Genomic DNA, 12,847 nt, shown 5'->3' on the forward strand with positions numbered 1-12,847 from the left:
TAGAAACCTTGATACAACGTTAAATATAAACATAAATAGATTAAAAATAACAACTTTTTCTAAATCCTATCATATCATTTCCGTTTTATTGAAAACTATGTATCTTGAACAGTGTCCTGTTGTTTTTCAAAACGTTAACGACAAATAAAAAATAAACCACTATATAATTGATATGACTGGAAAGATCTAATGAAAACGGACTGAATATTTGATGTATAATGCTATCAATTGCTGAAAATTCAGCACTTCAAAATTTTATTTCATTTATATATAAATTTTATGTATTTCATTTATATATACATTTTTATTTTCATTTTTCAATATTATAAATATAAAATCACATATTTGTGATATAGTTTTTATTTTTTCAGTAAAGAGCAAATGACACAATACACTTTAGATTTTTAAGTTTAACTTGAATACTCAATCTAATTTTTACTCCATTTAAGATTAATTTATTCATTTACATTAGTACCTATTATCTGTATGTTTGATATGATTGTTTATTTAATTTCTGCTCGTTTTGGGTTTTATTTATTCTTTAATAGTAATTTCTGGTCGTTAAATTTGAATTTTCACAGAAATTTACTTCTGGTGGTCTTAAGTTTAATATGGCTCTTTACTTTTCTTTGAAAAATTCTTTTTCGGAATGTTTCTTACTTAATTTCAGCTCATTTTTATTGTCAAAGTTTTGTTATTGGTTAACATAATCAACATATCTCCAGTTTTTCACGTCTCCTGCATAAAAATTGAAATATCTGATTCTAATTTATATGTTCTAATTAGTGTCTTTTAATTTATTTCAACACTTCTTTCAAAATTCCCTAAAAGTTCCAACCAAGTGCCATTAACGGTTCCTCGAATATTGCAGATACCCTCTTCTGAAAACCGAGATGTATATAGCATCTTTTGATTTAGTTAAAAATCCCCTGAAAGATTAAACTAAATACCATAAGGCAGTCAATCCCCAGATATTGCACATGCGCACTTTTGACAACCAGGATGCAGATGCTTGTATTTTTATTAGGCTTACTACTCCCCTCAACTCTGAAAGTTTCAACTTAATACCCTTACCTATACTGGGATGCACATAGTTGCATTTGACTAAGTTATTGATTCCCCTAAAAATTCTTTGAAAGTTTCAACTTAGTACCCTTACCTCTTCCTGGAACATTAGACACACCATTTTGACAACCAGAATTCCTATGGTGTCTCTTGATTTAGTTCAACATCCCATTCGACATTTCCTGAAATCTTCAAATTAATAATTGCAACTACGGACAGTAACAACTGGGATGCACATAGAGTACTTAAGTTCAACATCCCCTTTAATAGTTTCTGAATGTTTCAACTTGATTTCCTTCCCTGACTGCTCTTCGCATATTGACGATATGCTATTTGGACAACCTGGATGCATATGCTCTCTGATCGAAGGGAAACATACTTACATGGGATTTTTTTTGTGCTTTCTGGTATTTTACAAAGAAGTAATCGAACCACAATGTTTCGTGTTGGCGTGTACACATAGAAAAGCTTAGAAAGAAGGAAAAGTTTATACAATTTTAATTAGTAATTATTTTATAGAATTACAATTATTTTCTCTCTAAATTACCGTTATGTATTTTTTCGCTATGTATTATGTTTCTGTGAGCTTTGTAAATTGTTGTGTTGGTGATTTCGTTATTTTTCGTAAATTATTGTGTGTATATGGGCCTGGGCTTTTGAAATACACGATCTATCTATCTATCGATAGTGTCTTTTTCATTTGGTTCAATCCCCCTTTGCATTCCATCAAAGTTTCAATTTATTATCCGTAACCGTTCCTGAAGTCAATACAGATACGCTCAGGCACTCCCTTTAGACAGATTGGATGCACCTGGAGTCTTTAGATTAAGTACAACATTACCCTCAATATTCAATAAAATTTACAATTTAACAACCTTAGTCATTCGTGAGATGTTGCAGATAAGACCTTTTGACAACCTGGACGCACACTGCTATTTTGACAAGCATGATGCAATTACAATCTTTTGCTTTAATTTAATAGTTCTAATCGCAGTGGTAGAAGTTTTAGCAGCATTTACAGTCAAAATCGCAGCAGCAGTACAAATGGTAGTAGTTACAGTCGCAAGCAGTTGCAGTCACGAGTTTTCGCAAGCTGTCGCACTTGTAGTTGCAAGTAGTCACGGTCGCAGGCATAAGTTGTTGGAACCGCAAATAATTTTGGTCACAAGTATTCGTAGGGTTAAGTACTCGCGGTTACAAGTAGTCATGGTCGAAAACGATCACGGTCGCAAGTTATGACGGTTGTAAATAGTATCAGTCGTCAGCAGTCGGTCACAGTCACAACAACAAGTAGTCTTAGTCACAATCACAAGTAATCGCACTCGCTAGTATTCGCAGTCAAGAGTAGTTACAGACAGAAATAGTCAAAGTTGCAAATAGTCGCATTAGCAGATACAAATAGTCACACCCGCAGCCATAAGTAGTCGCAATTGCAAGTAGTCCCAAATAGTCATAGTCACAGCTACAAATAGTTGTAGTTACAGCCACAATATTATTAGCAATAGTGGTCCTGAAAATGTAAAAGTTAATACCCTTAGCCACTCCTAAAACAAAATAGATATACCCGTTAGATAGCATCGATTCACGTAGTGTTTTTTTATTTAGTATAGCATCCCTTAAGCCTTTCCTGGAGTTTTATCTTAATACTCTTAGCCTTTTCTGACACACTAAGGATCAAACATTCCCCCTCTTTCCCAGCGATAAATCCTGCGTATAAAAGACGGACATACTGCATAATTTACAACCTTTTCGCCAGGGGCTATGGATGGCATGACACTTCCAGAGGCAGTTATTAGACCTATTGACTAACTTGAACAAAGTGACTATTTCATAATTTTGACCCGTCTTAAGGGGCCCTAAAAAAGAACAAAGGGGACCCTTTGCCCTCCGCACACTGTTCAACATGCCCTGAATGTTTCAACTTAATGCCCCCAGTCGTTCCTGAGGTAGCCGCAATAGTAGTAGTAGTAGTGGCCCAAAAAGTTTCAAGTTAATAAACTTACCCGTTCCTAAGATATTGCAAATACACATTTTTGATAACTTGGAGGCAGATAGTTTCTTTTGATTTAGATCAACATACCCATCAAAATTTCGCAAAATGTTACCTTAAATACCTTAACCTTTTCAGACACGCCCAGGATCAAACGTTACCCCATTTCCAAATGATAAATCCAGTAGGTAAAAAATTGACAAATTGCATAATTTACAATCCCTACCCCAAAGGCTGTGGGGATACGGCATCCCCGGAGGTATGTCTATTAGAAGTTTGGACTATTTTGAATAAAATTGATTTTTAAGATTTCTATCAGTGTTAAGGGGGGCATCAAAAGGGCAAGGGGGACTGGTTTACCTCTGATAGCTCTTCAATATCCCCCTCAACATCCCTGAGTCTCAACTTAACACCCTACTTCGTTCTTTAGATATTACTGATAAGGCCTTCTTGACAACCAGCACGCAAACAGTATGTTTTATTATGTTCGGCATCCCTCTCAAAAGCTGCGGGGGCTATGTCATCCCCATAGGTATAGTTATTTGAACTTTGGACTACTTTGAACAAGATGGTTATTCCATATTTTGATAAATTTTTTGGAGGAAGGCAACTAAACAGGGCATAGGAGGAGGATTTGCAGTCCCCTAACCAGTTTCAACATCCCCCTCAACATGTCCTAAAAGTTTCAAGTTAATACCCTCAGCCGTTGTTAAAATATGCAGATCCTTTTTTTTGGAAAAGTTGGATGCACATGGTGCCTTTTGATTTAGTTTGACATACCCCTCAACATTTTCCAAAGTTTCACCTCAATTCTCTTAGCCTTTTCGGATAAACCCAGACTCAAACATTTCCCCTTTTCCTAATGATAAATCTTGAATGTAATTTACATGCAGGATTATCATTGTCAGTTACGCCAGTTCACGAAAATATAGGGCGGAGGTTAGGACCCCCCCCCCCTCCATTTTTTAAATTAAGATTCAATAAAAAAAACAGAAACAAGATCGAGCAAACATAATTAAAACTTCTCTGCTTGGACAAGTAGCGGCGACTTCTTTGCTTGGACAAACCGTCCACTAATCCATCAAAATCAAGTGTCCTAACTTCCTCTTTTTCGACTGCCATGGTCATGAGATTACTGCGTATGTCATTTCCCATCGTCTATCACAGATAACCCTTCAAACGCCCTAATACCAAAAATAATCGTCCATTACTCGCAATGGTCACAGGCAAAGCAGCAACTAGCTTCATTAGTTTTGGTACTTCAGAATAGGCAATTGGGAGGTCGGACTTCCACTCGAACGAGTCCCCTCCGAAGATTATACAACCATCCCTTCCATATGAATTACCTCTGGTAAAAGGAAAATAAATAATAATACATTGAAGCTATATGACCCTTTACTATAGGCAACTCTACTGCGTTGCCTCTGATATAAGGGGATCTTCCTTAACTCTCATGCTCTTTGCATTAAAATTTGACTGGTGGTTTTTTGAGAACATGTTGAAATGAAGGCAGTTAGAAGTACAAGTAAAATTGTTTATTGATTGGTTTTTAAAACAATTGGAATAAATTCAAAAAATTAGAAAATTAGAAAATTTGGAAAACTAGAAGCAGTGATAATTAAAAAATAACGCTCTTTGTAATGTTTTTATTGTGTTATAAACTTCATTTTCGAAGCATTGAGATAAAAGGCAGCAGTCCCTTCATATATAATGTCACTCTTTTCCGTTTTAATTCTTAACGTTGCTTTTTAGTTTAAAAAAAAACAAAAATCTTGTTTCTTTTACAGTAAGCAAAGATCCACTCGGACCCCCCCCCCCCCCCCCAAAAAAAAAACATAACGAAAGAGAGACATAAATTAGACCAAAATAGAAGTACAATCTTCATTAAAATTATAGGATCAAATGTGTCCAAAAATACTAGAAAAGTGATTTCAGTTCTCTAAATACAAGAATCCAAAACTTCATTTTCAAATAAATTTTTTTTGAAAGTTAATAAATAAATTTTGAAAGTTGCCATTTTCAAAATTTATAATTCAAAATTTTTCAATGCTAATTTAAATCAAAACACCCGAAGTGCAAACAGGTTGTCAAAGTGAGGTATTAGCAATATCCAAGGAACTGCTTAGGTTACTAAGTTGAAGATTCAGGGCACTTTAAGGAGGAAATTGAACTAGCCAAACGGCAGGACGTGTATACTACTAAAGGTCTTTTTTTATTATATATGGATGTTAAAGGGCGAATCTGTAATGTACCTAGAATTGCTAAGGGCATTAAAGTGAAACTCTCAGGGGATGTTGGAGCGAATGTTGAACAAAATCAAAACGCACTATATGCATGCAGGTTGTCAAAAAGCATCAACCATATCTCCAACCTTGCAGGCCTACTAAAAATAGTACTACTACTTCTACTTTTCCACAGAATACTTATGCTACTAATTCTGCTGTGACTTTATATATTTATAAATTTTATTTATTTACTATCATTTATTTACTAATAGTAATTTAAGTGTACTTTTATGCTTGCGAAAGGATTTGACTTCATTTCCACTCATTTTTATTTTAATGTAGCTCTTTACTTTTCTTTGAAAACTTTATTTGTGGAAAAAACCTTTTTAAAGTTAATTTTGAAAAAATAGAAAGAAAAAAGGTCTACTTTTGAAAAAAAATCCTACTTTTGTTATGCTAGTAACAATTCTTTATTTTCAGTCAAAATTGATATCAGAACTTGGCTGGTAGCAGAAATCTATACCAAATTTCATCAGGGCAGAGGCGTCAATGTATGACTCGACCGGTGACAGGATGGAGAAATCCAGCTTTAGAAATGATATAGAAAGCGAAAGGAAAAACATTAATTAAGTAATAAATTTCACTTTCGTATTAAGATAATTTATTTAAAAATTACCAAGATAGTATCTCAAAATGGTATGGAGATAAAAATTATGAAAGATGCAGATTGGCCAGAACGTTTGACTTTCTCCCAAAAGACTGTTATTAGATAAGTAAGGACGATTTAGACATAGGAGCACTCTTAAGATGAAATTTCAAACTATGCTTGTTAATGACACATTATGTATTCACTTTGTTTCACTGAAGTCATGTTTGAGCCTCAATTCTGTATTAAGCAGTTTTTTTTAAGCCTAATTAAGCTTGCATATTCTCCTGGATACTTATGGGTAGACAAAAGGTTTGGCTAAAAGCCATATTTTATCTTCCTTACAATAAAAATAAATATTCTTGTTGAATCCTTTGTTCCTTGGATATTAACACTTTACAGTGAGTTTACAGTTTGATAATAACTTTATACCTACTTTCCAAAACTCTTTAGTAGTCCTTGATCCTACCGACTACAGCAGCCCAAGAATCCAGAAATTACAGAAAAGCAAGTACAAGGATAAATGTAAAAGAGTAAAGAATAAAATAATATGAGCAAATAGTGAAGAATAAATATTTAAAGTATATGAATAAACAAATCTTACACCTTCTCTTAAGATCCCATCAGCATAAAGAAGTCTCCACTCACGGAAGTAAGTCTCTACTTTTCTTCTAATATATGGTACCATGACTAGAAAAAAAATGGACCAGTATCTATCTGTTGTTTTCAGGAACTTTCTTCCCTTTTCTTCGCAGTTGGCTGAAACTCTTTCTAACCCATAAAAATTCTCTGCCAGAGACCCACCTGGAGAAAAGATTGAATTACAAAAAAAATATAACCTAGAAGTGTTTATCCTATACAACCTATATAACCTAGAAGTGTCTAACTAAATATTTATTTCCGGAAATTTAAGAAGATAAAATTAAAGAGCTAAGAAATATCAAGGAGTTGAAACCTCCCATCCCTTCAAAAGAGCAATCCTAGCAGAATCAATGGCATACTGAGCTTGCAACTCTATATTCTTCAGGATGCAGGTTCAAATCCTAACGTTGCCAAGACCTAAGTTCTGGCTTGGGATGGAGTTTAGTGGTGTGACTATGCAAGTTCAGCCACAAGGAGTTTAGAGGTAATGGGTCTTTGAGGCGTGAGCCTCCATCCAGTTGGGTCTGCCCCACCACAAATCACAATTACATTCCCTTCAAAACCACTCTGTTCCAGATATTTCGATTTTTCCTGAAAAGGTGCACCACACCCATCTTAGAATGGATGCATGCCGTCTACCCACTAAAGTATAAACAAATAAACTAATCCATCCATGAAACATTGTAGACTGCACTTTTTGTTGCAAGACATGCACGTTTATTGTGATATTTCCTCAGTAAGAACATTGATTAACGTTAGTCTGGAGAATTTGGCAATACCTATAAACATAAAAAGACTGCAATGAAAGAAACAGGAAAATAACAAAGGGTATGCTACTACTATTACACTTAAATCCCTACCACAAAACAAGCTTGCTCTAGAAGATACAGGACAATTTCATACCTCCGTTTGGATGTGAGGATGTCCCTCCAAGAGCATGATTCAGATTTGCATAGTACTATAAGAAACTCAATGCAGCCATTAAATACAAACTATTCTTACATTACGTTCAACGATTCAGGGAGTGAGTATACAAGCCAGTTGAGAGGGTAAGAGACAGAATCCAGCGCTGGCCAAACGTCTGGTATGCAAGCATTCAGTCTTTTAGCAGTGTTTCTAAGTTTTGAAAAACAGTAATAGGAATGATTGCTTTTAATACAAGTTAATTAAAAAAACTTTTTCCTAGAAATAAGTTTTTCTAAGACAAGTAAAGAACTCCATTAAACAAAAAATAAGCAGAAATCAAATCAAATAATCTACGAAGCGTGAAACTATTATAATTCGTCATCGGTAAGTAAATTAAACCCAAAACAAACAGAAATTAAAATAAATAACCGAGTCAAACTCAAAGCGAGCAGAAATTAACATAAGTTGGGCGCAAAACCCCTATGCCTTCCCAAGGCCAGAACAAAATTTGCACGTTTTTAAACATTGTTGGCCAATGTGAGGGTGGGACTGGAAGGGGGATTAGTTGCCCTCCAATCACTTTCGACTGTTAAAGAGGGTACCAACACTTTCTATTTTCAATCGAATGAGCCCCTTTCGAAGTTCCCACGATAACTCCTTCGATACGAAGTGCCCTGGTCTAAACAACAAAACAGCAACAAATATGACTAATCACTTTCGACTGTTAAAAAGGGCACTAGCCTTTGAATTTCGAATCGAATTAGCCTTTTTTGAAGTTTCTACGGCAAAAGCTTCTATAAAAACTTTATATACACGCAGAGCATAACTTAAAACCCTTGTCCTGCGGGTTCTGGGGGAGCGTCATTTTCGAAAACGTATTTTATATGTGGAAATCAACTAGCTTATGCTAAACAAAATGGCTATCTCAAAATTTTGATTGGATACGTTTAGGTGAATAATGGACGTGGGGGGGGGGGGCTAGTTGCCCTCCAATCAGTTTTGACTATCAAAAAGAGCACTAGCCCTTTGAATTTCCAATCAGATGAGCCCCTTTTGAAGTTTCTATGACAACACCTTCTATAAAAACCTCATATACCCCAGGACATAACTTCTTTGCCTTGAGGGTTGTTGGGGAGTGTCCTCCTCAAAAACATATTTTCTATCTGGAAATCAACTACACTGAACAAAATTCTGATTGAATGTTTTTGGGGGAATGATGGGCGTGGGGTAGGGGATAGTTCCCCTCCAATCACTTTCGACTATTAAGAAGGGAACTAGTCCTTTGAATTTCCAATCGAATGAGGCTGTTTTGAAGTTTCTACGACATCACCTTCTTATAAATCCTTATATGCCCTCGGGGCATAACTTAAAACCCTTGCCGAGAGGGTTGTGGGGGACTTTCCTCCTAAAAACATATTTTCTATCCGGAAATCAACCAGCCTACGCTGAACAAAATGGCTATCTCAAAATTCTGATTGGATGTGTTTGGGGGAATGATGGCCGTGGGGGGATAGTTGCCCACCAATCACTTTCAACTATTAAAAAGGGCACTAGCCCTTTGAAATCTCAATCGAATGAACCTGTTCTGAAGTTTCTACGACAACGCCTTCTACACAAACCTTATATACCCCCAGGGCACAACTTAAAACCTTTGCCCTGAGGGCTGTGGGGGAGTGTCCTCCTCAAAAATATATTTTCTATCAGAAAATCAACTACGCTGAACAAATGACTATCTCAAAATTTTGATAGGATGTGTTTGGGGGAATGATGGGCGTGGGGGGGGGGGCTAGTTGCCCTCCAATCCCTTTTGACTTTTAAAAAGGGTACCAGCCCTTTGAATTTCCTATTGACTGACCCTGTTTTGAAGTTTCTACGACAACGCCTTCTATTAAAACCTTATATGCCCCCAGGGCGTAACTTAAAACCTTTTAATACACATTCGAGAATCTTACTGCTATAAGGCTCAAAATATTTGGGTCGATATTACGGATCCGCCATTTAAAATATCTAAAAAATTTCGAACACTGGAATGTCTTATTAAAATTACACTGATTGTAACGTGTTTTATTTAAATTATTTTAGAAGTAAACGTGCCCCTTAAATTTACTTCATATGGGAAAACTTGGGCTCTGGGAAACTTAGCGGAAGATACTCAATACTTTTTCAAAATGTATACATATTAAAATTGAGTAAATATAATTAATAAAAATCAAAGAGGATTTGTGGCTATAGTAGACAACTAGTAAGTTGGCTACTAGTTTCTCACTTGCTTGCACTATTTACAAGTAATATTTGACTAATCAACGAGTAAAAGAAACTGCCGAAACCTATAAAAAAAAAAAAACGTACCTAGATCTCTACCTCTTGGATGGTATAGAAAAGAAGTTTTTTTTTTAAATATAATACACAATATATGTGAATTTGATGAATGTAAACCACGGTATCTAAAGGAGGCGCAGTGGACCATACTAAATATTTTTTTTAAAATAATCCGTAATTAAGTTTAGCAAAGTCGGGGCTTGTTTTATTTTAATATGCATTAAAAACAAAGATTTTAATTGTCAATAATCGTTTTTAATGAAAGTTAAGCTATGAATTAGGAGTTAATTGTGATATATCAAAAAAAAAACGCGCCTTGACCTCTACCTCCTGGGTGGTGTGGAAAAGAGGTCGTGTAAAAAAATGATTTTCTTTGATTTTTTTTTTAGGTAGAAGCAGCATTGCCAAAAAAAGAAGGCTGAAGGAGAGAATAAGAAGGTTGTATAGAAAAGGGACGCTAATCAGGAAGAGCTGATACTGATCAGAAATCAAGATGTACTGTGCTTTGTCCTTTTAAAGACATAGGAAGAAACTAAAGACGACGGTAACGGCAACGTTCTTCTGGTCCGAAGACACAATCGTGATGAAATTTCCTACGTTGCCGCACTTGCCAGCAAGTTATTGTCTATTCCTGCGACTAGTGTGACCGCAGAAAGACTATTTTTGGTGGTAGACCTGATAGTGACTTAGAAAAGAAATGGCCTCAGTCCACACAGAGTGGATAAGTTAATTTTCATTCACGATAACTATAGCCACATCCTGCAGTTCTAACATACTTCTGAAGTTTGCCTGAAAGTTTTTTTTCGACGCACTAGTATTCAAAGATGAATGATGAATTCTGTGATACAGTATTCAAAGTTTTGTATACAGTAATTTTTAATTTTCGAGGAATAAAAATAATACTAATTTTGATTATTAATTCTGTAAGAAAAACATAGTTCTTAGAAATTTCGACTATCCTGCAAAGATTCCGAAATGCCACAGCCATTTCGTTTTTACCACATTTCTACGTCCTTTGATGAATAATGAAGAAGACCAGCGTCCAGCCAGTAACTCGCAAAGTTTCTACCTCATGAACAGGTAGAATATCTTGTAAATAAAAACTGGATTTGAGGAAGACTAAAATCTATTCTATAAATCATATACAACAACTTTCTATATAAACCTTATATGCCCCCAGGGTATAACTTACAACCCTTGCACTGAGGGCTCTGAGAGGGTTATCATCCTAAACGACCAATTTCCAGAACTTTCAACTACGTTGAACAAAATGGATATCTCAAAATTTTGATTGGATGGGAAAATGGTGGGCGTGAGAGGGGCATTAGTCGCTCTCCAATCGCTTTCTACTGTTAAAAAAGGCACTAGCCCTTTCAATTTCCAATTGATTGATCCCTTTTTAAGTTTCTACGAAAACACTTTTTATAAAAACTTTATATGCCCTCAGGGTATAGCTTAAAACCCGTGCACTGAAGGCTCTGAGGGGGTTATCATCCTAAAAGACAAAATTTCCAGAACTTTCAACAACGTCTAACAAAATGGATATCTCAAAATTTTAATTCGATGTGTTTGGGAAAATGGTGGGCGTGAGAGGGGTGTTAGTCGCCATCCAATCACTTTCAACTATTAAAAAAGGCACTAGCCCTTTCAATTTCCAATTGAATGAGCCCTTTTCAAGTTTCTACGACAACGCTTTCAATTAAAACTTAATATACCCCCAGGGCATAACTACATCCCGGGCCTTAAAAGCAGTGAGGGGTTATGTTACCATGCTTAAAGACCTAATTTCCAGAACAGCCAGTTGCATTAATTAAAGAGACTGTCTAAAAATTTTGAGTGACAGTAACATAAGAGTACTTAAGCAGCAGAGGAGGACTAGTTGCCCTCCAATCACTTTCGACTCTTAAAAAGAGCACTAGTCTTTTGAATCTCAAATCGAATGAGTCCTTTTTCAAGTTTCCACAACAAAGATTTCAATAAAAACCTAGTATGCTCTCAGGGCATAAGTTTTAATCCTTGCCCTGAGGGTTTGAAGTGAGTATCGTTCTGAAAATGATTTTTTCTATCTGGAAATCAACTACCCTGAACAATATGGCTATTTCAAAATTTTTATTGGATGTCTTTGGGGTAATGATGGGTGTGGGGGGGGCGCTAGTTGCCCTCAAATCACTTTTGACTATTAAAAAGGGTAGTAGCCCATTGAATTTCCAATCGAATGAGCCTTTTTTGAAGGTTCTACGACAACTCTTTCTATAAAAACCTTATATGCCCCCAGGGCATAACTTAAAACCCTTGCCATGAGGGCTGTGGGGGAGTATCCTCCTCAAAAACATTTTTTCTAGCTGAAAATAAACTACGCTGAACAAAATGGCTATCTCAAAATTTTGATTGGATGTGTTTGGGGGAATGATGGTAGTGGGGGGGGGGCTAGGTGCCATCAAATCACTTTTGACTATTAAAAAGGGTACTACCCCTTTGAATTTCCCATCGAATGAGCCAGTTTTGAAGTTTCTACGACAACGCCTTCTATAAAAACCTTATATGCCTCTAGGGCATAACTTAAAACCCTTGCCCTGATGGTTGTGGGGGAGTGCCCTCCTCAAAAACACATTTTCTATCTGGAATTCAACTACGCTGAAGAAAATGGCTATCTCAAAATTTTGATTGGATGTGTCTGGGGGAATGATAGGCGTGGGGGGGGGGGGCTAGTTGCCCTCCAATCACGTTCGACTATTAAAAAGGGTACTATCCCTATGAATTTCGAATCGAATGAGCCTGTTTTGAAGTTTCTACGACAGCACCTTCTATAAAAACCTTATATGCCCCCAGGGCATAACTTAAAACCCTTTTCCTGAGGGTTGTGGGGGAGTGTCCTCCTCAAAAATATATTTTCTATCTGGAAAGAAACTACGCTGAACAAAATGGCTATCTCAAAAATTTTGTTTGGATGTGTTTGGGGGAATGTGGGGCGTGGGGTGGGGGGGACTAGTTGCCCTCCAATTACTTTCGACTATTAAAAAGGGCACTAGCCACTCCAATTTCCAATCGAACCTC

The 12,847-nt window shown here is 36.1% G+C and overlaps 1 protein-coding gene across 1 annotated transcript in view; it reads right to left on the bottom strand.

The window, feature by feature from the left end:
- The window catches only part of Pex12 (peroxisomal biogenesis factor 12), a 47,164-nt gene that overhangs the window by 14,951 nt on the left and 19,366 nt on the right, over positions 1–12,847 (bottom strand). The window contains exon 3 of the mRNA XM_089086644.1: positions 6,531–6,730. Coding sequence (XP_088942770.1) covers positions 6,531–6,730 — 200 coding nt within the window. The remainder of the gene's footprint in view (positions 1–6,530; positions 6,731–12,847) is intronic.

This window comes from Artemia sp. Qi Xiang Cuo, chromosome 3 (genome assembly GCF_049724085.1).
Source record: "Artemia sp. Qi Xiang Cuo chromosome 3, ASM4972408v1, whole genome shotgun sequence".
NCBI classification, from domain to species: Eukaryota; Metazoa; Arthropoda; class Branchiopoda; order Anostraca; family Artemiidae; genus Artemia; species Artemia sp. Qi Xiang Cuo.